Below are 27,779 nucleotides of genomic sequence, written 5' to 3'. Positions count from 1 at the left end.
TGGGACACCCACATTATTTGAATGTACAGTTCAGGCAGAAATCAGGCCTGAGTATGGATGTGAAATTGAAGTCAGCTTTCCAAAAATATTACAGTTAATGATTTCATACAGCAATACTATATCGTATATATTGTTAGTATGTCTGGCAATAAAAATATCTAGCTACATATCAAATACATTAGATTTATTTTTTGCACGGACTCGTTTGGATTCAGGCTTAGACTCTAGATTCCAGGAGGGGGCAGCAAGGCTAAATCTGAAGAAAAACAGAAATCAGTGGGCTTTCCACACCAGTTTTACTGCAAACGTATGACAGACAGAATGAAAATAACACATGCATCCGCTTGCCTCGACAACATTTTTTTGTGTTTGAAATGAAAATGAGGTCTAATCGAGGAGGAAACAATAAATTTGCTCACATAAATAAAAAAACACTAACACCTTAACAAAAAGAAAAACACCGGATGGTTGTAGGTTTTCTATTAAGCAGCCATGGGATGGATGTTTGGGAAATATGTCAAGTGTTGAAATATAAAGCAAGGAATTATTTTTCTGCAAATTCTGATTTCTGTGGTGCTGAAAGGATCTATCATGGCAGCAGGTGACTCAGATGTTATAGTCGGGGTTTTATCGTAGCTAATCTGCTGAAGCACACGATGACAGGGTCTTTAAAATTCTTAGTTAAAATGTTTGCAACACTCAGATGAAAAAGTTGACACACAGGAAGATACCAGAGCTGATTACGACTTTGCTGAAATGGACCTGAACTGCTTAGGGTTGGCTTAGATGAGAACTTTCACAGAACACTGTCGGAGCAGCAACATAACTTTGCAGCTAAATGAAGACAGACTATTGAGTGGAAATGTCCTGGACCTGCTGCTGAGAGTAACACTAACAGAACGGAGTGCTTGTCGCTTGCTTCAGGCAGCAAATGCATGCTCAACTACAGGAGAAATCAGGCTGGGTCAGGCAGCGCTGGAGACAGCTAGTTTTTTAAGGTGGTCCATGAAGACCTGCAGGCTGACGTCATCAGTAAGGATGGGAGCCCCGGACTCCTGCAGAAAACACAGCCCTGTCAGTAACCAGTCGGATCAGTTGATTCTAAGGTTTAAGGTCACTGCTAGGGTTCTTACCTGTCCCCAGCCATACATGTTGTTGTGAGTCTGAGAAGGGTTGACTTTGGACAGCAAGAAGCGAGCCTAAAACATACAAAAGGTTGTACTCAGATGAGCGCTTGCATCTCTGTGGACAAGTCCTACATCCCAAAACATTATTGATCCAATCTAACCATGAGAAAACAGGCCGTGTTACGGTGTTCTGTATTAGTTGTTGGCTCCATCCCAAAATGTCTTTTGGTTAAGGACTCTTCGCCAAAAAGGAAGTGCGTCAGTGGTTGCCATGATAAGAGCTGTCCGAATAGGATAAGGAGCATGTATGCTTTACGTGATACTTCCTTTAGCATAGGGAGCTCAGGATGTCCCTCAATGGCGCTAAGGAGCTATAATGAATCCCACAATTCTTTGCGTGACATGATGTATCGGCACAGCCCCTCTCACTGAAATTACACCTGATTTGACTAAAATCGTCCATGTGCGTCTCCGTCACATAATGACGCTGGAGTTAAAGGCTGTCCGAAATCAGCACAGCAGCCCGAATCTCCTTTCCTGCCCGTGATAGAGTTGACCTCATGAAAGGTCAAGTAACAGGAGCTAGGAGCTATAATCAGATGTATTGGGATGGAGCCAACTTGTCGCTGAAAAGCAGGCGTGTGACAGCGCCCCCACCTGGCTGCCGCCGTGCTCCGTGTCGATGTATCTTGGCATGGGGAAGCGAGTGTGCAGCAGCTCCTGAGCGTCGTCCACTGGGGCCTGGAGGAGGTGTTTGAAGTTTTCGTATTCGGGCATGTCCTGGTAACCGGCCTTCCTCCACTGAGCCACAGTCTGAAACACACAGCAGGTTAGAATAATCTGTTTTAGAGCTAACACACACGTACCTCAGGGAAGAACACATCCATGACTTCAGCTGAAAGGAGAAAACGTGGGATCTGATCTTTTTCTAAACACTAAGCACAACCAGGCTATGCAGACAACAACTATTTGGTGCTGAAGTTGTTACTAAGGGAAAACGCAAACTTGGCCATTTTTAGTTTTAGTGTCAAACAAAATGTCAGATGAAGCACAGCAACGTTAACAGGAACGTTTCTATGTCATGTTCTTCTTGGCACTGGGTGGTTCTTCTGCTGGAGGCCTGTGCAGGCGCGTGTCTGCTGGGATGACAGGGTGTGGACATGGCTGCAGTGCTGGGTCTGCATCTCTCTCTAGGCTCCTTTAACCAGGGGGCTGCTGTGCTTTGCTGAGGACCTGCATCAGGGTCGGGCCTGCTGTTAGTTCTGTGGAGGACCTGGTTTCTGTCTCCCTGGCGCTGCTGCAGGCCTGAACCCGAGGCTGCCTGTCCTTTGGGGTGTGGACTCACTCTGTAAGAAGCCTCGTCAGCAAATACAATAATTGGAAGATTTGTGTTTTTAATGTGAATTTTATGTGACTGTTTAATTGAGCCTGCATCAACTTCTAATCACATTTGCTGGTTCTGTATTTGAACCTATAAGGACAAAAACACACTCTTGGGCAATGTTTCCCCTAATTTTTCATGTGTCTGAGCATTCACTGGACCTCTGTGAGCAACATCACACGAGCACACTGAGGCTACACCAGTATTACACCTGTCCAAACCCTGAGATTATAACAAGTTACATGGTTTACTACGAGAATCAAATTACAGCAATACTTTATTTTAGATTACTTAGTTTAGATACTACCAATTTAAACAGATTAAATGAAAAAGACAACTCTTAGATTTTTTTATAAGCTGTATAGTATGTTTTATGTCAGAGAGGGGCCGTGCTAAGAAGAGCTGAGAGACATGTAGATCTTTCAGAGTTCAAATTTTATTGCAATTAAATTATTTACATTTTGTGCAGTGAGATTTAACTTGGGTTTACTATTATTTTGTTTACAGTTCAGCTTGGATTAGATTTTCTGCGCTGAATCCAGATGCAGTGCACGATTGTGCTCAGCTTCGGGGGAACAGAGCTCTTTGGTATTGCTAGAGTGTGCGGCAGAATTGCCAGCGCAGCCTTAACCAACCTGACTGAACGGTAAAAGGTGAGGTCAGCCAGAAAAGCCAGAACAATCCTGGCGGATTTGGACCTTCTGCACCATGACTTCAAGATGCCCCCGTACATATATCAGATATCTTAGTAGATATCTGCTATCAAGATGTAGTATGTAGCTCTTAGATTTTTTTAATAAGCTGTGGTGGTTTATAGCGACTGGGGGTTCCATGTGTTGTTTCTCTCTCTATGAAATCAGCTGTCCTCTGGGCATAAGAAGAAGATTCTTGAACTTTAAACAGTTGTGTTGCCAAGGGAGGGAGGAGGGATGGATTGAATTATGCACTAAGTTGTCCTTATTGGACATAAATGAAGTTTTAATGAGGTGAACTGAAGTTTTGTTTGTGTAAATACTGGACTCGTACAGCAGTAAAGATTATTTGTAAATCATGCCTGATGTTTCCCTCTTCTAAAATCGTATTAAATAAAAACTAGCTTAAAATCATTATTGTTTAAAAAAAACAGTTAGTACCTCTCCATGGTAGATGACAATCTGGAAGAAGGTGTCCATCAGCAGAATTCGGTCCGGTAGGATGCTGCTGCTGTCCAATAGCACTGGCTGAAATACACACACACACACACACACACACACACACACACACACACACACACACACACACACACACACACACACACACACACACACACACACACACACACACACGCTTATCAGTCCACAGATCAGCAACATTAAAGCTTCCTGTGAACTGCGCTCCCTGCAGTGGGGGGGCTGCAGAAAGGAGGAAACATGTCAGCGAATCCCGTGCAAGTTAGGGACGAGATGACAGAGTCTGAGAGGCGTCCACATATAAGCAGTTCTTCCAACTGGGGACCAGAAAGCAGGAGATATGTGATCCAAGCCGTCAGATAAATGCCCTGGTATTAGTTTTACTGCTAAACAGGAAAGGGAAGAGGCTAAAGGAAGGAAAGGCTTGTAAAATCAAAACATCCCCTGAGGTTAGAGAGCTTAGTTCCTTGAAAAAGTACTCACCCTCCTTGAATTTTCTTTTTACTTTGTTTTTTTTTTTTTTCCCAGTGTTCCAACCACAAATGTTCACCCACTCTTTTGTTACTGCTAGACTAGACTAACGCAACTCTTCGTATACTGCCAGGAAAACCTTTTCTTTGTCATCTGCAGTTGGTGCAAAAAACGCTGCTGCCCATCTGCTGACTGGTAAAATCAGTGAGCACATTACTCCCATATTGTTCTCCTCGCACTGGTTGCCTGTAGGTTTTAGGATTGTTGTTAAGATTCTGCTTTTGGTTTTCAAAATGTTTAAACAGTCAGAGCCCTCCTTACTCATCGGAGCTCAGACATAAGCCTGTTCCAGTAGAACCCTGAAGCCAGGTAACCTGCTGCTTTTTGAAGTTCCTCGGACTGTGAGCCGAGGAGATGGAGCTCTCTCTGCTGAGGCTCCCAAACTATGAAGTGATCTTCCACTCACCTGTTCTGTAATAGAAAAGTTCAAAGCAGCTGGAGACATACAGCCTGCAGCTTTAAATGCAGCAAAAGGTGCTTCTACAAAGTACTGACAAACAAGTGCTGAAGACAGATTCACAGCACTCTTAACACTTTTATTAGTTTAAAATATTGAAAGCCATGCATCCTTTACCTTCACAATGATTCACTCCTTTGTGTTGGTCAGATACATAAAACCCTAATAAAACGCACAGAAGTTTATGGTTGAAACTAGAGAAAATTAGGAAAAGTCCCAGGGTTGTGGACAGTTGTGCAAACAACTGAATGTGTGAGTCACACAAAGAGTCACAGAAATAATAACCATCATCTGGAAGCTTACGGCTTCAACAGGACTTTGGTAGACATCATACCACACTACAGAGGCCTTTAAGGGACATACTGGAGGCCAGTTGTCAAACAGAAAATTGTTCAATTAAAGGAATGTTGTGAAATCTGATTTTCTAAATTCTGGAACAGCAGTGGCACAGAAAACAACACTAAGGTGTGTCCAGACCTCAGGTGGGCCGTTGAAGGAGTAGGCATAGAGCACAGGCTGGACCATGATGAGGGCCTGCGTCAGGTCCTGCCTGTTGAAGTGGTGTCGGTAGTAAGAACTCTCATCAGGACTGTTGTTGAACACCTGAAGGAACGGGGAGCGCCGCAGATGGAACATGAACTGGAAGAAGAAAAAAAGATGTTAGGAAAGTAGGTCAGTACGGCTCAACAGCGACATTCAGACAGTAGATCAGGAGGGATTAGCAGCACATGCAGGTCACCTGAGGATAGAGAGAGAACGTCTCCGAAAATCTAAAGGAGTTTGGATCGTCCTTGTGGTAATCTCCAAACTTCTGACACTGCACACAAACGTTGAAGCAAATAAGACTCAGTCTGGAGGCTTTTTGCCTGTTTAATTCAAATGTGTTTTGATTATGCAGACTGTGTTTTCTTACCAATCTGATCAGCTGTCTATCCAACCACCTGAGAACATCAGGTCCCTCCTCCGTTTCGGCCCGATAAACCGCCAACCTGGCCATTAGGATGGCTGCCGCCTCCTGATCAAATGATGCTGCTATACTCTGGATCTGAGTCTGAGCATCAGCCCAGCTGAAACAAACATGATGCTGTATAAATACACATACACTCACAAACATAGGAAGTCAAACATGGGCAACAAAACATCGTCATGATGGGTTGTTGTTCTGCTTCTCCATTTATATCTCTATAGACATGTTAAAGACAACAAATGAGTTTTTAACAACTTAGGAGCTTGAATCTTTCATTCAGATGTGACAGAGAACATTAGTAGGTTATCAATGACCAGGCTCTGCTAATGTCAGGATACAATGATGCTGTGGATTTCATGGGTCTTATGAGATAAAAAGAGGACTACAGAGGGCAGCAGTGTCATCATACTTTCTTGCAGTTGTGGTGACTCGGATGCGCCTTTGTCCTGAGGAGTGTTGGTACTGAGTGACAAACTGGATCGCCCCGCGGCCACCCTGAGGAATTGGAGCATTATGCTGTAGGAAAAACAAGGAAAAGGAAGATGATTAATCAGCACGGAGTAACAATCCTGCAGCAGCAGTCAGATGGTCCAGGAGGAAGAGTATTAAATGGATGGGACTATGTGATATTTGCCACAGGGATAATACAGACAATACTTTATAACTGCTAAAGCATATTTGTTGAAACCATCTATCCTTTCATGCAAACCTGTGAACAAAAAACCCATTCTTCAAACTGCATTCTTAATCTTAGCAGATTTTCTACATCTGTTAGTAAAAATGTTGGCAGCCTTTTGGAAATCCCAAAGCTAGAATAAGAATCTATATTTTCTAGTAAATAATAAGAGAATGATGTTTTTGTAATGACAACCACTGTAATCACACTAAATTACAAATATCAGCTTTTTTTAATGTGTGCTCTGTAATCAATGTGCCTCTTGGATTCAATCCCATTTCTGGTGTTCATAGACAGGTTCACAAGGCATGGAGAGGAGGGTGTATGCTTTTGGAATCTCAGGGTCTCCATGTTGCGTTTGCAGATTATGTTGTTTTATTGCCATCTTCAAGCAATGAACTTCTGCTAGAGCGCTTTAAAAAAGGCGTAAAGTGGCCAGGATGAGCGTCGGCTCCAAAAAGTCTGCGGTCATGCTTCTCAATCAGAAAAGGCTAGAGGGTTTTCTTCCAGTAGTTGCTGAGGGTGTGTCTTCCACTGCAGGTTAACTGGACTCAGCCTTAGATACAGAGCAAGCTTATGCTCCTCTCCATAGACAGGAGTCCGCTGATGTGGTTCATCTGATCAAAATGCCTCCAGTAGAGAAGACAGAACAGAAACCCAGAACTCACTGGAGGCACGACAACCTGGGATGGATGATAGCCCTGCAAATGACTTAAATCTGGTTCCTTTATAAATGGTTTGCAGCTACTGGACAAAAGGCCAAAAAGATAAAACAATAAAATAAAATTGAACAGCTAAAGGTGCATTATCTTTAATCTCTTCTTGCATCTGCATTCTGTCTCCTCATTGATTTCACACTAATCAGCATTCAGAACTGAAAGGAAATGTGAGCTGCTCAGACTCCTACAATGACTTGTCCTGATGTGGCGAGCAGCAGCAGCTTCAGTCTCAGCTCATGAAGTCACTAAACATAAATCTAACCACACACGAGCATTTAGAGGTCTGAGGCTGAGGATCATAATGATAATCAGACACAGCACGCCTGTTATTACCAGATTCAGGTGTTATGACACGTGTACAGACACAAACCAACATGTGCTATATCTGTGAGGACGCTGTTGAACCAAAGTGAATGACCCAAGCTGAACCCTAAAATCAGGCACATACCATCTCCGTCACCACATTTACCCCTTATGGTTTAAATATCTGGCTGTTGGAATAGTGTCATAATGTTACAAATTACTTTCTCTAGGTGCCTCAAACAGTACGTCCAGGATAAAGTGTGCCCACAGAGCAGTGACTGGCCTCAGTAAGGTGGTTTAAACCTCAGTTTGTCCACTCAAACACACACAGGATATTGGATGTTCAGGCCGTGTTGACTTTCCAGTCACCAGATAACTGTGTGTGTGTGTGTCTGTCATCATCGCCATCACCTCAGCAGGTGATGGACATGTAGGCCATGGTAACTGTCTCTGTGGAGACATAATCACAGGGCAAGACACACCTCATGTAGTCCTTATTCAGCAAGGCAGGCTCAGATGGGGAGAACACATGTAAGATCAGTGATGGACATCAAGAGCCAGCTCTGAACTCTGAGTGGAATCTTTGCTTCTTTTGATTTACGGGAAGACTAAATGTGACTAAACTGTGGCAGCAAGGACCAAAACCTGGAGTTGAACATCAGGTAACACATGATGACTGAGATCTTTCTATCTGAGCTATACACAGGGCTAACGACTGATGGCGGACATATGGCAGACCTGTGTTATTAAGTTTGGAAACCAGGTACTGAATCGTACTGCGATTACTCATCATTATGAATGACTGAAAAGTTGCTGAAGTCGGGTGAAACAAGCCGTCACAGCTTTTTATTTTATGCTTCTACCTACTCTGAGCCAAAAGAGGAAAAGCCATCTCCGTGGACCAGAACTTATCTCAACCCTGCTGATCGCTGCTCACACCATCTGAACTGTAGGACAACTAAAGTCCTCCAAGAGCTGTCATCAAAAAAAAAAAAGGCAAAGACTGCGTTTCTTTTTTCTCTTTACAGATTGCGATACACCAACATCCGGTTTCTGCGACTTTCTGGACGACAAAAATGTAACTATAATCTACTCTCGTTTTTTAAAGAAAACTTCCTTTGCGGAGTGAGAAAATACCATCCAGAAAGCTCAGTGGCTCCATGAGTGTGGAGGAAAGTGGCGTGGCGCTGGTGGTCGGTCATAAAGAAGCAGCAGAGTTAGTGCTTACATGTAGCACCTTATCAGAGCTGCATATGTGATCATCTAGAGATGGAGGGCGCTCTGAGGGTGCTGTACGCTGTGCTCATGGTTCTGTCAGGTACAGTAGCCGTCTGTGGAAACCTTTGTATTCTGACCGTAGTACTCCTCAACAGAGAGCTTCGGACCGACACGCTGGGCCTCACCTTGAGCTTCAGTCTCAGTGACCTGGCTACTGGACTCGCCATCATTCCCTTTGGAGTGCACAACAGCCTGACCTGGCCTGATGTATACCCCAGCAAAGGTGCCATGTGTCAAGGGAGCGGCTTCCTCCTTCTCCTCTTACAGTCCTCTTCTATTCAGTCCCTCACCTGGGCCACAGTGGACAAGTTCACAGCGATCTGCTTTGCCCTTAGTTACCAGAGCATCTGGACCACCCGGAGGAGCGGGGTCCTGCTGGCCCTCATCTGGCTGTTCTGCCTACTGAATGCCTGTCTGCCCCTGCTGGGTTTCGGCAGCTATGCTTACAGTGAGTCCCGGTTTCTCTGCTGTCTAGAATTCACTCCTGAAAACAGGCCCTTTGTGATGCTGTGGATGGTGGCTAGCATCGTGGTGCCGATCCTCACCATGTGCTCTCTGTACGGATACATTGTCTACATTGCCAGGAAACAGGCTAGAAGAGGAACTTTTGTGTGTAATGAGTTGCACTGCTTCTATGTTCCTGCAAACAATTACCTGAGGAGCTCCATTGTGATGGTCACCACCTCAGGTAGGTCACCACTCTTACATCTTCTTCTGTTTATCTTTCTAACTTTGCTACAAATTTTAGATATTTAACAGGAATATCAAGTATCTGATACATGCTCAAGTTTGGAAATACAGCTAATTTCCAGAGGTTCTTTGGAAAACTATTCAATGGATTTTTCCACATTCAGACTTACTCTTTGCTCTGAATATACAGCAGACAATCTACGGAGGGTTAGGCTTTAACATGAAGCCTCAGTAAAAAACACTGATTTTGAGGAGATGAATGACAGATGGATAAACAGAGGATGAGTGGACAGATGAATAAACTAATACAAAGATGAATAAATAGATGAACAGACGGCTGTCTATAGATGGATAGACCGATGGATGGCTGGACTGGTGGACATAAGTATATGAATAGATGAGGGATAACTGGATAAATGGCTAAATCATAAAATGTATGAATTAAATGAATCTAAGATTAGAGGAAAAATTGATTGGTAACCAGAAAAAAATGCATTTCCTGTGAAAATGAAGTCTGAATGCTCTCAGCTGAATGAGGAAAAAGGCTGAAGACAGCTGAAAGAACTTGCTGAAATCTCAAAACTGAGCATAAACACTTTTAAAAACAACTAAACATTAAATTGATTACTGGAAAAATTGTAAGCTAAAATGGCATAACAAGCCAAAGTCTGCAAAACTTGAAGATTTTTAACAGGAAATTTTACAAAACCAAGGCAGAAGTTGCAGCTGACGAGCTGAAGAACAGAAAATTGATCAAGAAACACTGCATTCCAAAGAATGAGTAGAAAAAAACGGGCCTATTAGCTAATCTATTTTAAAAACCTGAGGAGTCAAGAAGGTACTGAGCTGAAGTACATATAGGACATGTGTACAAGAGCATGAAGCTGGCAATTTTTTGACAGGGACCGGCTCAAATTTGGTCCACATGAAAATAAGTACCAATATTACACTAATAAATTTCCATAAATCATATCAACGTTTCACAAATGACAAACTGGGTTTGCCATATTCTCCTATTAGTGTAGAATAATCTAGTCCAAGTCTGAAAAGTGCATGCACTATAGTATTAAATGTAGAACAGATTAAATATGCTTCAAGTAGTGAGACAATATTTGGAATTACCCTTATTAGGGAATGGTTTAGAGGGTTATCCCATAATAAGGACCGTGCCGTTACGTTGAAATGCACTGAATAAAACCTTGCTGGTTGGAGTTGCTAATTTACCCCATTCAACCTCCCAGGTATGTTCCACGTTATTCAGCCGGTTGTGGATGCAGCTGTGTAATTTAATAAATTGTCTTACCAGATTGAATGTCAGTTTTTAGTCTTTGTGTAAAATAAATGTCTAAATAAATGCATATAGTCCGGTGTGACTTATATATATATGTTTTTTTTCTCTTTATGACGCATTTTATGACAGATGCGACTTATAGTCGCATCAGTCCTCACAAAACCCTCATAAAGATAGAACATGGATGTGTGTGTGCATTAGAACGCACGTGTGTGTGTGTGTGTGTGTGTAATCCAGACAGTAAGACACACATGCATCTTTAGGAGCGTATGCAAAGTCCTCATAAAGATAATAGAACATGGATGTGTGTGTATTATACATGCATTTTTGATTGCTACGGTAACTCACTCAGCAAGCACAGCTGTGTGCTGCTTGGAGCACCTCAGTTTGCCTCTCTCTACCCTTCAATGTTAAAGGAGCAATAAGTGATATTTCACCACTAGCTGGTACTTGAGCAGTCTGTAGACCAAAACAAGATGTGTGAAAAGCCTTGGCTCTCTTTACCTCGACTCTAGCTGCCACCCGGCCCCTCCTTTCCCTTCTCACGCGTCACCTTCTATGTGCATATTTGCAAATGATAAATACACAGCACCTTTCAGAGGAACATGTCTAGTGAAGTAGTGAATAACTCATAACTTTATATTGCTATTAGCAAGCAAACAATTTGATTTACTGGGTGTGCTCTCCGCCATTTTGTGCCTGCTGTTGGCATTTTATGGGCAGTGAGGGGCTGAGCCCTGAGGGGCAGCTGTTCACATGCACGTACATTCACACGCAGCCAGTCCAGCTTGTAGACCAGAGATTAGAGAACAACAGAGAGATGGTGTGTGACATCATACCATATTCCATCTAAAAAGATACCTTTATTTCTTTACAAAACTATTTTTGTTCTTTCTATCTAAAATAATGAAACTTCACTTTTTGCTCCTTTAAAATTGCAATTTTAGAAAATATGTACTTCATAACTTCAAACATAAAGAAGTGTTGAATTGCCACTGTGTGGGATGCCAACACAGTTCTAATAATGTCCTGTTTTTCTGCAGTGTGTTTGCTGGTCTGTTGGCTGCCGTACATTTCAGTCTGTCTGTACGAGACGTTCAGCGGTCAGCAGAGTCAAGGATTCACCTCGGCCCTGTCTACCTGGCTGGTTCTCACCAGTTCTGCCCTCAACCCCTGGATCATCTGCATGACACAGAAGTAAGGACTCCACAGTCACAAAATGAGACCACAGCTCTTACATTTACCACATTTTTTAAGAAAACACTGGCTTACTTCAAGGCAAAGGCAGTAACATCTATCAGCATCTACCAAGGTTTAAAAAAGTTACAATTTTAAAACTAAGCTTTTCCATGATAACATTTCCTACAGTCATTTGCAGAATGACCGGAGTTTTCTCTTATTGTTTGGACCAGAATGTAATTCACACAGCATTGCCCCTCCCCCAGCTGTTGCCAGTAAAATTCTGCATTTCTGTTGTCTTGGAGGTCGGAGGTGGCGATGACATTGCAAACAAGTTGAGAGCTTTCTAGGTGTAAAATGATAAGCAGTGGAGCTGCTACTCAGTTTGGGACTACTACTATAACAAAAATGTCAACATTTTCATATCCTTTATAAAGAGCACATCTTTCATAAATTGACAGTCGAAGAATTCACAATTTACCTGTCTTTTCACCCACTGTAAGCTAATTGTTTTGGTGAGAAAAAAGCTAAACACGCCTTAGCTGTGGTGCCTGTCCCCGGCAGGAGGGATTGATATGGGTGTACATGGATCCAGAAATAGGTAACATGACTGAACTCTTGAATGAAACTAATTTCAGACCTGAGCTGGGAATGGTGATAAGCAAAAGTTCTCTTGGAGGCATTCCTGACAAACATGAGGAAACTAACCAAGCTAGGCCCTAAAGGCACAGAGAACTTAGATGTTTCTAATGGACGACAGATAAAAATCAGTTAGGGTGTGGTGGGCTGTGACTGAATGAGAACACATTTGAGATTCCATGGTGGGTCACTCACAGGCAATTTCCTCAGTGAAACATCTAGCAAGGTTAGAAAATAACGTCTTTTGATTCTGTTTCTAATCGTCAACTTTTCTCTGAGTCCAGCAGGTACAGGTCAGCAGTGCATCAGAGTCTTGGCAGATTTTATCAGAGGTGTTCTGGGATGTTTCTGCAGCTGCATTTCCAGAATTCTGTTGTCCAGCTGAACACAGCCAGTCCCACCACAGCAACAGCAACCACAGCTGAAACTCGGCTGGCATGACAGCCAGCTGCACCTACACCTCACCAGCTCGCCGGTGACCGGCTTGTCTGACCTGACAGAATCTTTATTTTTTTTTTTCCCCATTTTGGTGATTGAACACACCATTGTTAATTAGACAGTTTGGCAAGTGAAAGGACGACATCTAGCCGTTTCTACTGAAGAAGAATCCAAGTTATAATAATGGTAAAATAAATTCAGGGGAAACACTGAAGGTTTATGAAGCCTAAATTATTCATCTAAATTTGAACAGCTAACAAAAGCGACAGGTGGAGTATGTGTTGAATTTAGGTTTGTTGAGATCTGAATGCTGTTTTTCAGCCACCATGTAAGTTATATGCATGGGTCTCATCTGCAATATTACACATGACGTTTGCCGTTGTGATTTAAACGTCTTACCAAAAACAAAAGGGTTATACTTTAGCAAAGAAAGTAACTAGAAAGGGTCATTGAAGGTGTTAAATCATGCTTAAAAATAACTTAAAATATCTATGAGCTCATTCACATTTTTGCAGAATACACAACTTCAATCTTGTGCTGCCATCTGTTGCTTATTTCAGGACATGACATGGACTGGGTAAACAATGTCACAATTCCTTAACAATAAATTGGTTATTAATGCAAGTTAAACTATCTTACTGTCACCAAGATAGTCAGCAATCATATTAAGAAGTAAGTAAATATTACTTAGGTTAATATAACCAGCTTAAATCTACATTTCTGACAATGAGCTTCACACATTCTTTCTACAACATGGCTAGCAACAAAAAGCTGTTCTTATTTTTATATGCAAGCCGAGAATCTACTGATTGGTTTCAGACTGTTATTTACAAAACATGAAACCGCGTGACATGAAATGGTTGCTGAACTACTGTATTCTAAAACATATTGCGCCCAAGCAGTCATTTGCAATAGCAATATTGCACTGACAACTGCAATTGGGTTGTGCATGATTTTTTTTTTTTTTTTTTTTTTTAAAGATAACCATTGTATCTGGTTTAGTTCTTTAGTTTGTGCTTTAAAGCTGCTCGTACAGTCAGCAAACACTATCAGGGTTCTTTGTGCCCCTCGGTGGGGCACTCTGAGCACAATGCTACTGTAAAACATACAAGATTTTAAACCATTAAATACACTGTCCTAATGCTGCAGTTATAGCTCAGCTCTGTAAATTATACCACACCTGAGTGGAACCTGTTCTAGTCCCCAGTCAGCAAACCTGTGGGATTCGCTAATTGTTGTGCTCAGTGTTGAGGTTAGCTGCTATTAGCAACAGAAGCTGATGATAGCAAACGGTTCAAACAGTAACGGATGATGCTCACAAACTGGTATTGTATTTTAGTCTGTGTCCTACTGGTTTCATTCTGTTATACCCAGCATCATTACTATGTATACTGTGCTTTGCTTCACTGCACTATTTACTGCACTTTATTGCTCATCACTGCAATTACATGTTATCTTATGTTCTTGTTATGTTGTTTTTACCTGTGTTATGGAAAGCGTGATGTCCCAAAGGAAATTTTGCAATGCATATGCTCCTGTGTATTCATAATGACAAAGACAATTCTGATTCTGATTTACAGTTATATGGGTTTAACGTCGACCAGCTTGGGGACTACATTTGTAAATAGCTTTCGCTGCAATCTGGTACATATATTGAAATGTTTTATCAATATATAATGTCCAGATAAATTAAATTAAATAAACTATGCATATTAAGGTTTTTTCTGAAACTTTAACGGTGTCTTTTAAAAGCAGCCAAACTGAATCTTACCTTTGGTTTGGCCTGCAACTTCTCTGGGTGCTCTGTTTAAATTATAGTACAAACTACATTGGTAAAAGTTTTTAAACACACATCCTAACAGTGATAGGTCAAGAACCTTTGTTTTGGTGTTTCTAAATGTCAGTGCTGCATTTCACAAAATTGCTCATAACATATTGGTAGATGGGCAGGAAAAATGGGTGGGATTGTCTGGTACTGTGCTAGCTCAGGTGTTATTTGGCAGAGATCATCAAGCAATACTGAATTGTTGGGTTCCTCAAAGGTGCGTTCTTGGGCCACATTTATTTAATATCTGTATGACCTCACTAGCACAGATTATAGACTACAGCATCTCCTTCCATATGTATGCTGATGACACATGACTTTAAAGCTCAGTGTCACCTTATGACCCTGGTCCACTACACTCACTGATGCAGCATGTTCATAACATTAGCGAGTGACTGGGTCAGAGCTTCCTCCATCTTAATGCAGATTAGACAGAATCTACCCTTTTTGGTTCAATAAAATGTGAGGTTAAAGATCAGCATTCAACGACACTCAAGGGGTCTACAAACCAAAGAGCATGCAAGGAAGCTGAACGTCGTCCAGGACTTAGATCTAGATTTTGAAAACCTATAAAGTCTGTTGTGACATCAGCTTACTATCATCCGATTAAAGGATTTCCTCTCCAAACAGAACACAGAAAAACTGGTGCATGCCATTATTTTCTGTAGGTCAGATTACTGCAACAGCATCTTTACAAGTCTCTAAAAATAAAATAAAAACAGGCAACCAGGCCATCCAAGACGCTGCTGAGAAACACCAGGAAAAGCAATCAAGTCAGAACCTGATCTTAAAATCAGTGCATTGGCTCCCTGTTTGTCAAAAAATAGATTTAAGGTTCTGCTATTGGTTTATAGAACACTCAATGGTCTTGAGTTGAAAGATATTTTGAAGTTTCTTGTCAAGTAAGAACCATGTTCTCAAGACTTCAGAGACATTTTTACTCAGTGTTTCCAGAACCAGAATTAAACCGATATCATTTAGTTTCTATTTTCTGTGTTGTCTGTATGAATATGGTTTATGTATTCTTCAAAGCACAGCCTGCTGGCCATGCAAAAATTCAATATGGTGACCGTTTCTAAAGATGGCCGAGCCATCTGACTGACCTATTGTTATGGGTCAGACAACTGTAGGAAAAAAATACACATACTGTTGCTTTCAGGTTTCTCCTCACTAATATGGAACTTGAGTCTGTCATTTTGCATTCTGATTAAGGCCGAGGGGTCAACCTTTTGCCACCTTATCCACATCTACACACATTCCTGTAAGGGATACAACTAGGTTCGGGTGATATACACCTAACCCAATTATTCATCCTGTGCCATTAAAGTCCCATGTGATCTTTACACCATCCAGGTAAGTATATTCAATTCAATTCAATTGTATTTATATAGCGCCAATTCACGAAACATGTCATCTCGAGGCACTTAAAGTCAAGGGATACATCAGCAAGTCATGTATCCCTTACCCTTGGCTCGGCTCTCCCATGCTAGCACACACTGTCAACTCAGTTGCGGCTATCTAACTATCCACTAACTACCAACTACTGTCTTCTAGCTAATTGACATGAGGCTGTTAGAAAGCATTTGGGACACTAAATTAAACTACGTTCCAACTACTAGTCTAATACTACAGCATTAGAATAGCAAAATAAGATGACACTGAGCTGCATACTGAGTTGCACAGCAGCATGGCACCTGTGTGCCCTGGTTGTGTGCTGCTGACATCTCGGTTTTAATTTTAAGATATCATACCTGTACTCAGTCCTGCACTTTCAAATGTGAAAATGGGATTTTATATCTTAATCATTCATCATTCTCCTAAAGGTCCCCCAATGCGGTCCAAGGTTAGGTATAGATACCTGGTTCACAACCTCGAAGTAAAGAGCTAGCGTGGTGCTCGCATCCAGACCACATATCTTCCACTGACTGGTTCCTCCCGTCCCGATCTCCTGAAAAAAGAAGGTTTACAGTGTTGACAAAATGACAAGGCTTTCAGACTGCTTTACTGCAGAGAAAAGATTTAGCAGTAAAAACAGCGTTTATAGTGAGCAGCTCTACAGGTGATTTTTGTATATCTATAAAAGCAGGACTAAAACATTACTTTTTTTTTTTACGAAGTTGAGCAGTATCTATAAAAGTAAATATTCAGATAATTTTATTTTCCTGAAAAGACTCTCACGTGCTGTTAATGTTGAAAGAGGGTAAATAACGAAAAGGAAATGCCTCCAAACAAGCATGTTAAACTAGGTAGGAAGCATTCCACACTGCTGTGTACAAGTTCAATATCTAAGGACTTTCATTTAGAGTTTTGCTTTATTTCAGAAATCCTGGGCCACCAACTGAACATCAGTAACACTGTCAATGCTGCATGTACACCTGTATTGTGTTATTTCTCAGTATTTCTGCACTGTAAAAGCAGAAAGTCTTAATTTTTGTTTTTAAAGAAAACTCCTTTATCAATTACAATCCACAACAAACATGCTGCCAAGCATCTCTTTGCAGAAGTGGACTGATACAGCTTAATGTTCTCTGCTATAAGCGCATACTGGCAGAACTCTAAAATACAATCTTAGACCCGCTGTAGGATGTGATGATATCCAAACTGACAGAACCTGAAAAAAGCCCTGAAACGTCTTAGTCTTTGAGAAATGATGGCAATTCAGCCTGTTCTTCTTATCTGTGTATGTGGGGGCAGTGTAGTGAATAGGTGGTAGTAACTCCTACGTTCTCAGAGACACAAGGTCCTTTAGCGTTCAGAGTCACACAGGGGCCGATTGCTCCGCACACTTTGATCTCTCTGGATGTCTGCAACACAAAAGAGCAGCATTCATTACCCGATGGCACAGAAGAGCTGAGGAAGAGCTCCCCTACTTCCTGTGTGCTTCTAGTTCATACCTTGACTTCAAGTGTGGCAGAAAAAGCCATCTTGAAGGATCCCTGGACATCTTTGGTGAAAACCCTCTGAAAGGTTTGTTTAAACAGAGACGTGTTGAAGGAGTCGGCCATCACCATGTATCCTCTGATAAAACAGAAAAGACATGGCCTGAAACCTGACGCTATAAACCCAACATTATCATCTTTACTCAACAGGTACAGCTTTAATGAGATCAAGCCATCCGTTTTCCTAGAGGGACCCAAAATCTGCTGTGAAGCAGGTTGTTGTTTTTTCCCCTTCTCACAATCATTTGTACAAGCAAGTAACTAAGATCAAGATTTGCTTCAAAATATAACAAGTATGCTGAATAAACCTACAACTAAAATTTTACAGAAGATTAAAAAAACAACGCAATTTTAAGAAAATATAACTGTGTTCCTTTATAATTTCTTTGCATTTTTGATACATTACAACATTTCATTTTCATGTTTTTATTTATAAAAAAATAAATAAAATTAAAACCCATTTATCCTTGACAATCAAGCGCACATTTGTTTTGGTCTAATTACATCAAACCTCAGAATATCCACAGTTGTGTGAATTGTGAAACATTTTAGTATTCTAAAAATCTGTATTTATTTGTTTTGTCTGCTGAAGAGAGACTCTGCTGAGGTCCAACAGGGTATCAGGCTGGAGGCCAGGAAAAGGATCCGTTTTTAGGGAGCATTACGTCACTGGGGGTTCATACAACAGACCCCTGAATGAGTCGATTTACCCTGTGTAGTTGGGGCAGCATTTCATCTCCAGCAAACCCGTCTGATCCAGAGCGCAGGCGTAAATGTCGATGATGTGACCATTTGTGGAAGCTCTGTTGGCGAGAGCCTCAAAATGCTGCAAAACACAGATTTAAACACAGGTTAACCAGATGCTGATGGGAGCTACACTGAATGCTCTCAAGATCATCACCTGCATTTAGCTTGAAATATGTTGTTTTAAACTTCTCCAAATATATTCTGAATGACTGCAGTGACTGTAGTGCAGACATAGCCAGGGATACCCTGATAGGCTGGGGTGATCTGCCCAGTCTTCTACATTTGTCCCCATGCAGAGACGAGCAACAGCTCCATGGATGGATGGATCCTCATGGTGATCAAACCAACATTGTTAAGGAGCCCAGATCTTATAATGGTTCCTGTTTTTTTAAACACCACAGGAGCTCTGGCACAACCTAATCTGCATCTAAGGTGCACAAAGAACAAAATCTGATAAGGTAAGGACTTCTGCAGCACCTACAGGATGTCAGAAGCCAACTTTATTACCAGACAATGTGTTTGGCTTGCAGCCTACTAGTCTCATCACAAAACATTAAACAGCTGAATATATATAAATTACAAGAAGACAAACCCCGTTTTTGTCTGATTATTTCTTTACTACGATAATGCCTCTTGCCAATAAATGCTATACTGTAGGAAAGTCTTTTCATTTCCTTTCACATGGTACCACGGCTGCCAGGAAAACACGCCCGTGTGTACGAGTTTAGTAGGTGGGCAGCACCAATGAAAAACTTGGCAAATCCTCTCTGGCAGCTGTTATCTACTTAACTAGTTTTCTGGCTAGATTGTAAAGCACTTGAGTACAACATAGTTGTTTTTAAATGAGCAATATAACTAAAGTTGGCCTTGAAACGTTCTGCTATTAGCTATTGTTTGGTGACGTTTCTTTGATGGGATGATTGAAGTTTGAAGAAACGACGCATGCACACACCACACACAGCGGGAGGACTGTGCACAGGAACAACAGCCTGGTATCTCCTGTTAGCAATGGTCACCATCTTGGTCTCACACTACTGTGGGATGGAATCCCATTCCTTAATCTGCATCTGGTGCAAATCCGCCAGTGTAGTTGTGTTGGTCACCCAGGCATTAAAAGCGTTAATTTTCCTAACACGCGTGGCACCATTTGAGGAGAAATGACACAGCCCTCTCATTGCTATGAGATTCATTCCCTAGAAACACTGCTACAACAAAGTAAAAGGTTTCCTTGATCTGACCGGGGCTGGTCTGGGAACTGGCTCCCAACAGGAACACACGCTGTCTCTAGTAACGTCCAGCACCAAACCATCCACTCAGCTCAGTACAAGGAAGAAAAGAACAAAAAACATTCTAGTTTCAAATATGGGTTGAATCATCTTTAATTTGACAGTTAAATAATTTCATTCTAGCTGTCTAACAGTTATCTGGAGCATTTTTAGCGTGTTTATTGATGTTTAGTCCTTGTTTTAACTTCTGTAAAAGCTTACTGCTGGTTTAAAATTTGATTGACTGAATAAAACATTTTAATTTTATGGACACAGACGGTAAACGTTTTCATTCAGCCGACACTTACTTTGGTGGCTTTCTTCATGAACTTGGCATTGTCCTTCTCGATATCATGCCAGGACCTGATGGGGGTCTTCAGCTCATCACCGACTACCATACCTGGTCCCTGGGTAGCTGGGCCCCCAACGAACGACATGATCCGGGCACCAGTGTTAGGGAAGGTGCACTGCAGGGAGGAGAGCTGATCAAATGGCGCTCTGCATCCTCGTGATGATGCACCTTAAACGCGGACCCTCACCTCCAGAAGTCCCACAGCAATAGACATCGCAACGCCCAGCGAGCGCAGCGGCCTCTTCCCCTGAGTGACAGGCCAGGGGTCTCGCTGAAGCTCCCCCAAAAGGTCAGTCAGGTTCATGTCAATCTTCTGGATTGGCTGCAGGAACCTGAAGTCACACTCACAATGAGAAACAGGAGCACACCTGACACCCACCCGCAACGTTTCTAATCAGCTGGCTCAAATCACCAGCACAAACGCACGACGACATGATGAACTACGGGTGACCGGAATGGAACGATTTTGCAGCTCGGCTGGACAAATCTGATCTGTTTTTGCTCAGTAGAGGCACCACACCCAAGCACTGACAGGTCTTGCTGACAACTCTTGGTGTGGAAGTTGCTACTGAAGAAAAAAACTCTAATTTCGTATTTCAAGTGTCAGTGAGGCATTTAAACACGAAGCGAGAGGAACAACAGAGAAGTTAGAAGGAAACCATATTGACTCTTTGAGGAAACTTGGATAATTTGCATTAAAACATTTATGGTCCGATAAATTAGATAAGTACTGGAAAAAAATGAAACCCCTACCTGGATCAGAGTACACTGATTTTGGCACAAACGTGTGATCACTATAATTACTGTCTTTTATTTGAATGTCTCTGTAAACTGGCATGTAGTTCTAGTTTTGACGTATGTGCCTCTGTTAGTGGTGGTCTGCATGTTCAAGTACAAAACAAATACCTTTCCCTTTGGGAAAAATAAAGTATTTTTAACAAAATTATATCACTACCATAAGATGCTAAAGACAGTTTAAAATGTTAACTCTATGCTCATTTTGTGTCTATTTTAAATAAGTAAAACCGTGTTTAACAGCGACCGACTGCTCTCTGCCCCAGAATGGGCCAGTCCATTCTCCTAAAACAAACAATGACCGTTCATTGCAGGAGGGCATGAGCAGAGCATTGAACTTCTAATTACAGTTCTTACAAGGGAGCTCAGAACCAGCTGAAAGACGTATGGGCAGGTCAGAGATTCCCAAAAGCCAGACATTAGAAATTGGCTGATTGCCATTTCCAACAAAGATCTTACCTGTTGGAAAGAGGCTGCTGGGAGGTCTGAGGCCCTCGACCCTGAGCTGCAGAGGGCTTTGAAAGACCAAGCATGTCCTGCAACAAACATAAAGTCATTAACCGTTCTCCTGTAGAACCCGTCTTCCAATCAGTGAACAAAGAAGATAAGTAAAAATGAAACCAAGGTCTAATTTACCTGCAGCTGCTTAGCGTTTAGGTCCTTTGTACCGCGGAAGACGTAGCTCTTGGAGATTCCCTCGCAGCCCAGCTCATGGACCTGAACCATGCGTCCGAAGGTGATGAGTCCAACCAGAGCAGTGGGGGGCAGCAGAGACAGGGACATCTGGAGAGACTCTTTCAGAGCCTGCAGGTCCTCGTCCTCCATGCAGGTGTCCACCACATACAGGAAGACCAGTGGCATCTGAGGGCCCCGCTGATGCCAGAAAACAGGGTTGGTCAAACATCTGACCCTACGGTGAGCCGGTTATAGGTCTCACGGTGCATCTGCCTCACCTGCACAACATACTCAATGGTGGAGAAATGAGGCAGCAGCTCAGCAGGTTGGTTCACCTCAGAGATCCCGGCGTAAGATGGAGGAAACTGAGGAAACAAGGTTGAAGTGTCAGTTTCTCTGGAACGCTGTTCTCCCATCCCACAGGAGGACACGCCGCACTCACCTGGTTCCTCTGGTAGCAGAAGTTGCACGCCCACAGCTTGGCTCTGTAGTCCACCTGGCTGAAACACAGGAGCAGCCGCGGGTAAGACTGAGGGAGAGCCTTCAACACGACAGCTGAGTGAGATGCAGGTAGGGGGCTGGCCGGTGATGCTTACCACAGGGGGTTGAGGACTGCCCGGCAGGTGGCGCGGCTGCACAGGACCGGCTCGTACTGGATAGGGGGCAGGTCCGTTCTCTCCCTCAGGGGTGTGAACAGAGCTGCCACCGGCACCACCATCCGGGTCGCCTCCAAGCGGCTGGAGGGCCAGACGTTCCAGCTGAAGCGGACGCCGTCGCGCTCCTCGTTCTGAGCGATGTACTCTGCGAAGGTGGCCATGTTTGAAGCAGGACGCAGGTGTCACGATGTCAGGGGAAAGCTGTGGGGGTTGGCAGCACCAGAGTCAGAGAGCAGCAACCAGCAAGCACAACGCTCAGTAGAATGTGAGGGTTCAAAGGTCAAATATAGCTATCAAATCATCTTTAAAAAAGTAAAACTTTGACTTGATTATTTATGTTTTAAAAACTGATTATGACAAATTTTTAACATGGTTGCGCCTTGCTGAGTGAAAAACCTTTTTCTGTTTAGGAACGAGCTGGTTACAGGTATCAGGATGAAGCAGTTTCTCAAAATGAGGTAGAAGGCAACTGAAATGTTCCATCAGACCGTTCCTCTGGCATTATGCTATTCCTCAGCATAACGCCAGAGGAAGAGCTGGAGGGACCCAGTGTGATGCGGTTGGTCTACTGAGCTAAGAATAGTGTGAACTGAGGTGCTTCATTGTCAGAAAGCTCCAAGCCACGAGTCATTCCCACAATGTTTCAAGACTCCAGTCAAACGCTAGAACAGGCTGCGCAATAAGTAGCTTTAACTTGAGAACCACAACTAAAATTAGCACACGTCGGGCGCGCTCATGGCGTAGCGGGTAGCGCAACCCATGTTTGGAGGCCTTTAGTCCTCGACGTGGTCGACCCGGGTTCAAGTCCGACCCGCAGTCCTTTGCCGCATGTCTCTCCCCTTCTTCCACCCCCTTCCTGTCAATCTATACTGTCAATAAAAGCGAGCAACTAGAAGCCACAAAAAAATAAATAAAATTAGCACACATTTATTATAACTAAAAATTGCTTTTGGATTATTTTCTGTAATTGGGATATGTCTGGCTTTTCTGTTTTACGTAAATGTAATTAGATGCTGTTACACGTTTATTTGGAACGTATGTGTAAAAACTGATAAAACTGTGTTGTTTTTTTACTTAAGGTTATCACTCCTTATAAACTTAATTATTTCTGAAAAAATTATATTCATTAAAGATCAAGTGTCCTAAATACTAAATTTCCAAAAGTCATACATTTTTAATTTAGCAAATCATTCTTTGAAATATTATTTTCTTAAATAATATTTTGTCTAACTCAAAGAGTTGCGATGTGAATCAATTGAACACAACTCAAATATTGTTCTAAATTAAACTAATTTAACTCATTCCAAATTCTTTAAAGTTCTCCAACTTCAAGATCCTCACTAAACTCTAATATTCATTGAATAATTCTTATGATGATGGTTTTCTATATTTTTATTTTTGCTTTTATTCTTTTGTATGTACATAGTTCCTTGATTTGTTTAGTTTTAGTTAAGTTTCACTAGCCAAGTAAAAAAGGTTAGCTAAGATATGTTGTTAATTCAGATGTAATGGGAAAGATTCCTTCAGACAACATTTCTTTCTCCAAGATGATGTTTCATGCCCGTCTATGCTTATTTTAATAAAATAAATAGCCAATGTTTGATCTAGGTCTATGTAGTCCAAAAAGCTAACCATCTGATTTTAAAAGTCAATCTGTAATCTCTGAGTCAGGACCTGCACCTTTCCAGGCTCCATGATTAAATCAACAAGCAAAAACAAACTTAGTTTTAAAGCTAAATTTGTATAAACAAATCCATTTAAGTATGCAAAATGTATTTTACAAATAAGCATGTGGAACCAACTTTTATTCATATAATTTAGAGCGTTTCTTTACTGGGCCCCATCACCCAACACAATGTCCACCAATTTATGGTGGCTAGAAAAATCTTCAAGCAGATATTGTCTTACTTAAGGAACCTTACAAATCCAAACCTGGACCAAATGTACAGAGCATACCACAATTTCTCGTTTTTACTTAGCAAGCTATAACTTAATTCCGAAAAAGAGGGCTAGCTACTTTAATGGGAACGTGTCATGCAACTTTTCTAGCCCTTGTGTACTTGGAGTTTCTAAAGCTACGTTCACACTGCATGGAAATGCAACCCATATCCATCTTTTTCATGGCAGTGAAAAAAAATCTGATCAGTGCCACTTCCATATGTGTTACCAATTCCAAAGTTTTTTTTTTTTTTTTTTTTCAAAAAGCGTGCGCTGTCTGAACGGTCATGTTGCATTTAACACGTCTTTCACCTCACTCTCACTCTGAAGAACCTGACTGCATACTGAAGAGCTAATTGTGCTATTTGATTCAGGTGTGTGGGGCCAGGGAACCTCTAAAAGTTTCAGGACACTGGCTCTCGAGGACTGGAGCTGGACACCCCTGCTTTATGCTCTTGAACCGCTCAGACAGATGTCTGGTGACGCTTGCTCAAGAAATTTGATATCAGCAAAAAAAATTGCACATCAAGACATACAGCATGAACGTACCTTGGAGTGCAAAAAATGTTAATATAGTCTGTCCAGGAGCTGCGTACATATCTACATTTCTGCTTGGGTCATAGTTTTCAAGCTGTTCAGTTTTCTCTAATTTTTTAATCACCTTTCTTGAACAATTACAACAATTTGCTGCAGCGTTGCTAAACAAGGTCCGGCTTACCCATTTCCCAAATCCACCATATTAATTTCTCAGAACGACTTTGTAGTCTGAGCTGAAGGATGTCGAAGCAACAAGTGGGTATGTCAGTTGGTCATTACACCGTCCGCCAGCATACTACAAAAATGGTTGAACGGGGTGGAGTGCTCTGTGACCTGGAGGGAGCGGAGTGTGAAGTGCCTCCTTTAGATTTAAAGAGACGGCACCAAAACAAGTTGCTCTCTGACGTAGCTCAGAACAGGGATAAAAAGAGTAGCAACATGGCAATAAATTAACAATTTCAGTGTGAAAAGGAAGCATGATATGTCCCCTTTAATTGATAGAAGGATACAGTTTTCATGTGACGACAGCATATTTGATCCACAAGTGAAATAGGTAATTATTAACATGGTCCTAAACAACGAAGAGTCGTGTTTCACTAACGTATACGGTCCAAATGTGGATGGTTCAAACTTTTCATCCTTTTCAACCCAGACTGGTCCAGCCCCTAGTGCTGGGAGGAGATCTGAACCTCCCTCTGAACAAAGAGCTGGACAGACTCAGCAGATCTTCTGCACTTTTAACTTGCAGTCTGTTAATACATTAAAGCAGGCTATGAAAGACTTTGGTCTGACTGATGCCTGCCGCTCAGCTCACTCATCAGATAAGGAGTTTGACCTTTTTGTCACTTGTCCACCAATCATACTCCTGCAAAAACATCTGATCAGAAATTCTTTAAAAAAGTAGGTGTATGAGTGTTTGTGTGAGGGGCCAACTGTGGGCCGCAGGGACTGGGCTGGGAGTCTGGTGGGGATCCCTTCTTCTTGGTCTCCATCAGGCTATGTCCCCAGGTAGGTTGGCACCGTGCCCTCTCTCCCATAATGCTTTTGGGTTCCAGCCACCAAGGCAGTCTGATGCCTGCCTGGCGGGTCTGGGGCTCTGTGGGAGTTTCTCCTCCTCTGTGCTGACTGGTCTTACAGCTGGAGCTTATGAGGATGTCTGGTTGTCTTTGCTGCTGTCGGCTAGTGAGTGTTCTGAGGTTTCTAGCTTTCTCATCCCAACCACTTAGTGCCTTCAGGTAGGCCTATAGGGGGGGGGGGGGAGTTAGGACAATTATAAGGACCGCTGACAAACAGACACCCAAAAAAAAAAAAAAAATTTTATATATACTACATATGAGCTGTTGGGATAATTTAGATTTTTTATCATGGGGCCCAGAATTCCTGGCAGCACCCCTGCCTCCAGGTGACAAACTTACACACACACACATCCACCCATCCATACAGATAAACCAAACACTTGAAGGACATATAAACACAGGTTTCTGTTTCATTAATGTGGATTTGTTTACTTTGATGGCATATGCAGTCTTTGTTTAATAAAATAATTTGTAAAGACAAACTATCCCGGCACACGTTGGCAACCTATCTCTCATATGATGCGTCTGAAATGCCAAATGCAGGGAAAATAATAAATAAAAAGACAAAGTGTATCAGGTTACCATTACAACCGCTTTTTACTGGTTTGTTCAGATAAAACCACAAGTCTCCTTATTTCTAGAGGGGCAACTATTATGTTGATTTTCAAGAGGACCAATTCAATTCCACACGATTCATGTGCACTCTGTGCAAGCTGATGCTGGTATATAAGGGACTTAGTCATATTTCAATCACAGACTTAAATGCTTTTGGGGGGATTTTATATGAAGGACAAGCACAAAGCAGTGGATGATTGCAAAGTGGAAAGAAAGGGATGTGGTTTTCACCATGTTATACCATAAAAACCAGAGCTGTGTATTCATTCACCTTCTCTACCTGCTAGCTGTATTCTCTACATGGATTGTGGTAAACTTCTCTTCTTGCCCTTTTCCATGAAGGCCAGATTTGTCGAGGGCTGTCAATAGATTCTCCCACCTGAGCTGTAGACCTCCGTAACTCCTCCAGAGACATTAGCAGCCATCAGACCAAATGCTCTCCTTCTCCAGCACGTCAGTCTAAGCGGGCGTCCATGTCACATCTTTCTCCCTGATCCGACTGCTGGGTTCCTTGGTCTCCTGAAAGCTGGTTGTTCTCTAACAAACCTCTGAGGCCAGAAACGAAGCAGCTGCATTAACTGAGGTTAAACCGCACACAGCAGGACTCTGTTTACTGATCAGACAGACCCAGTTCTACCTGGTTTATTTTTGGGGTAACAGGTAAAGGGGGTTTAAACACAAATGTGTTCCATAGTTTTCAGATTCTTCTTTTTGTGTTTTTTAAAGGTTTGGTAAAGCGGTCTCATTTTTCTTCATTCCACTTCACAGTTAAGCATAAAGTCATTTAAGTTTGAGTTGGTAAAGATGGGACCATGCTGCTGTTTGTCGCTTGGGTGATGGAGGCTCTGCTTCATGTCAGCACAGCGCCCAGCCAAGGCGTGCCTCATCTGGAACACCCCACGGCAGTCTTTGCTCAGCTCATCAGAACCAGCTGGCTTATTGATCGGCCTCCGGAGGTCTGGGGGGTCTTTCTTTACCCAACAACCCTCAACATGTTGATTAAGACTTTATAAACATGTGAAACATACACACCCAGCCAGCCACCCAGCAACACCCGGGGACTGTTCTCACCAACCTGGCTGTACTTTGGTTGATGTTTATTATTTTCTACGTTTTAAAAGTACTCAGAACAACACAGCTCTTCGGCCTGACGCTGCTTCGCTTCGCTTTCACGTGTGTGAACTCCAAAAGATGCCAAACAACCCCGCTTCAACTTCAGGTCCCTCTCCTGCCACCAGACAGCTGGTGTGGCACCTTCCCTGCGGGCCCCCGGAGGAGGCCCCGACCCGCACAGCTGCAGCAGCTGTCCCCGGCGAACAGGAGGCTCTTCTGGGTGCAGCTGACAAATGTTTGGAAATAAAGCCCCAACTTACCGCCGCCGTGCAGCCGCCGCTCCTCTCTGCTCCGCTCCTCTCCACTGACAACGAAGCAAAACAATATGGCGGCGGCCGTTGCCACGTCAAGACACAGAGAGTGCGCACGGACAGAGGTCTCACTCTGAGCGACACCCTGAA

The 27,779-nt window shown here is 42.4% G+C and overlaps 2 protein-coding genes across 3 annotated transcripts; one reads left to right on the top strand and one right to left on the bottom strand.

The window, feature by feature from the left end:
- Nucleotides 1-277: 277 nt before the first annotated feature.
- sec23a (Sec23 homolog A, coat complex II component) lies at nucleotides 278-27,779 on the bottom strand. Its single transcript, XM_012879728.3, has 20 exons — nucleotides 27,639-27,779; nucleotides 22,040-22,300; nucleotides 21,886-21,943; nucleotides 21,722-21,808; nucleotides 21,405-21,641; nucleotides 21,228-21,304; nucleotides 20,161-20,305; nucleotides 19,930-20,088; nucleotides 18,320-18,435; nucleotides 17,565-17,688; nucleotides 17,394-17,474; nucleotides 16,529-16,618; nucleotides 6,042-6,148; nucleotides 5,579-5,732; nucleotides 5,405-5,482; nucleotides 5,143-5,304; nucleotides 3,642-3,728; nucleotides 1,785-1,940; nucleotides 1,134-1,199; nucleotides 278-1,055 (listed from the first exon to the last, which is right to left on the bottom strand). Exons 2-20 carry the CDS (start codon nucleotides 22,258-22,260, stop codon nucleotides 966-968), a joined length of 2,295 nt encoding a protein of 764 aa, XP_012735182.1. The 5' UTR covers nucleotides 22,261-22,300; nucleotides 27,639-27,779; the 3' UTR covers nucleotides 278-965.
- Nucleotides 6,158-12,916, top strand: LOC118566935 (adenosine receptor A3). 2 transcript variants are annotated; one of them, XM_036150538.1, is made up of 3 exons: nucleotides 6,158-9,296; nucleotides 11,633-11,786; nucleotides 12,692-12,916. In XM_036150538.1, the coding sequence occupies exons 1-3, from the start codon at nucleotides 8,600-8,602 to the stop codon at nucleotides 12,846-12,848; spliced, it is 1,008 nt and encodes a 335-aa protein (XP_036006431.1). In that variant the 5' UTR covers nucleotides 6,158-8,599; the 3' UTR covers nucleotides 12,849-12,916. The 2 variants fall into 2 exon arrangements, with proteins under 2 accessions (XP_036006431.1, XP_036006432.1); XM_036150539.1 differs by lacking the exon at nucleotides 12,692-12,916 and having other exon boundaries at nucleotides 11,633-11,841.

Source organism: Fundulus heteroclitus, chromosome 19 (genome assembly GCF_011125445.2).
Source record: "Fundulus heteroclitus isolate FHET01 chromosome 19, MU-UCD_Fhet_4.1, whole genome shotgun sequence".
Lineage (NCBI taxonomy): Eukaryota > Metazoa > Chordata > Actinopteri > Cyprinodontiformes > Fundulidae > Fundulus > Fundulus heteroclitus.
This window is presented reverse-complemented; position numbering and strand designations above follow the sequence as displayed.

What these genes read in the sequence shown, in the direction of transcription:
- LOC118566935 (XM_036150538.1), top strand. Translation starts at nt 8,600, where the DNA reads ATGGAGGGCGCTCTGAGGGTGCTGTACGCTGTGCTCATGGTTCTGTCA. An exon ending in TGTGATGGTCACCACCTCAG is followed by an intron (nt 9,297 to 11,632) that starts GTAGGTCACCAC and finishes GTTTTTCTGCAG; the next exon opens with TGTGTTTGCTGGTCTGTTGG. An exon ending in ATCATCTGCATGACACAGAA is followed by an intron (nt 11,787 to 12,691) that starts GTAAGGACTCCA and finishes CTCTGAGTCCAG; the next exon opens with CAGGTACAGGTCAGCAGTGC.
- sec23a (XM_012879728.3), bottom strand. Translation starts at nt 22,260, where the DNA reads ATGGCCACCTTCGCAGAGTACATCGCTCAGAACGAGGAGCGCGACGGC. An exon ending in CAGCAGCCTCTTTCCAACAG is followed by an intron (nt 20,306 to 21,227) that starts GTAAGATCTTTG and finishes GTGTGACTTCAG; the next exon opens with GTTCCTGCAGCCAATCCAGA. An exon ending in TGCTGCCCCAACTACACAGG is followed by an intron (nt 17,689 to 18,319) that starts GTAAATCGACTC and finishes CTGTTTTATCAG; the next exon opens with AGGATACATGGTGATGGCCG.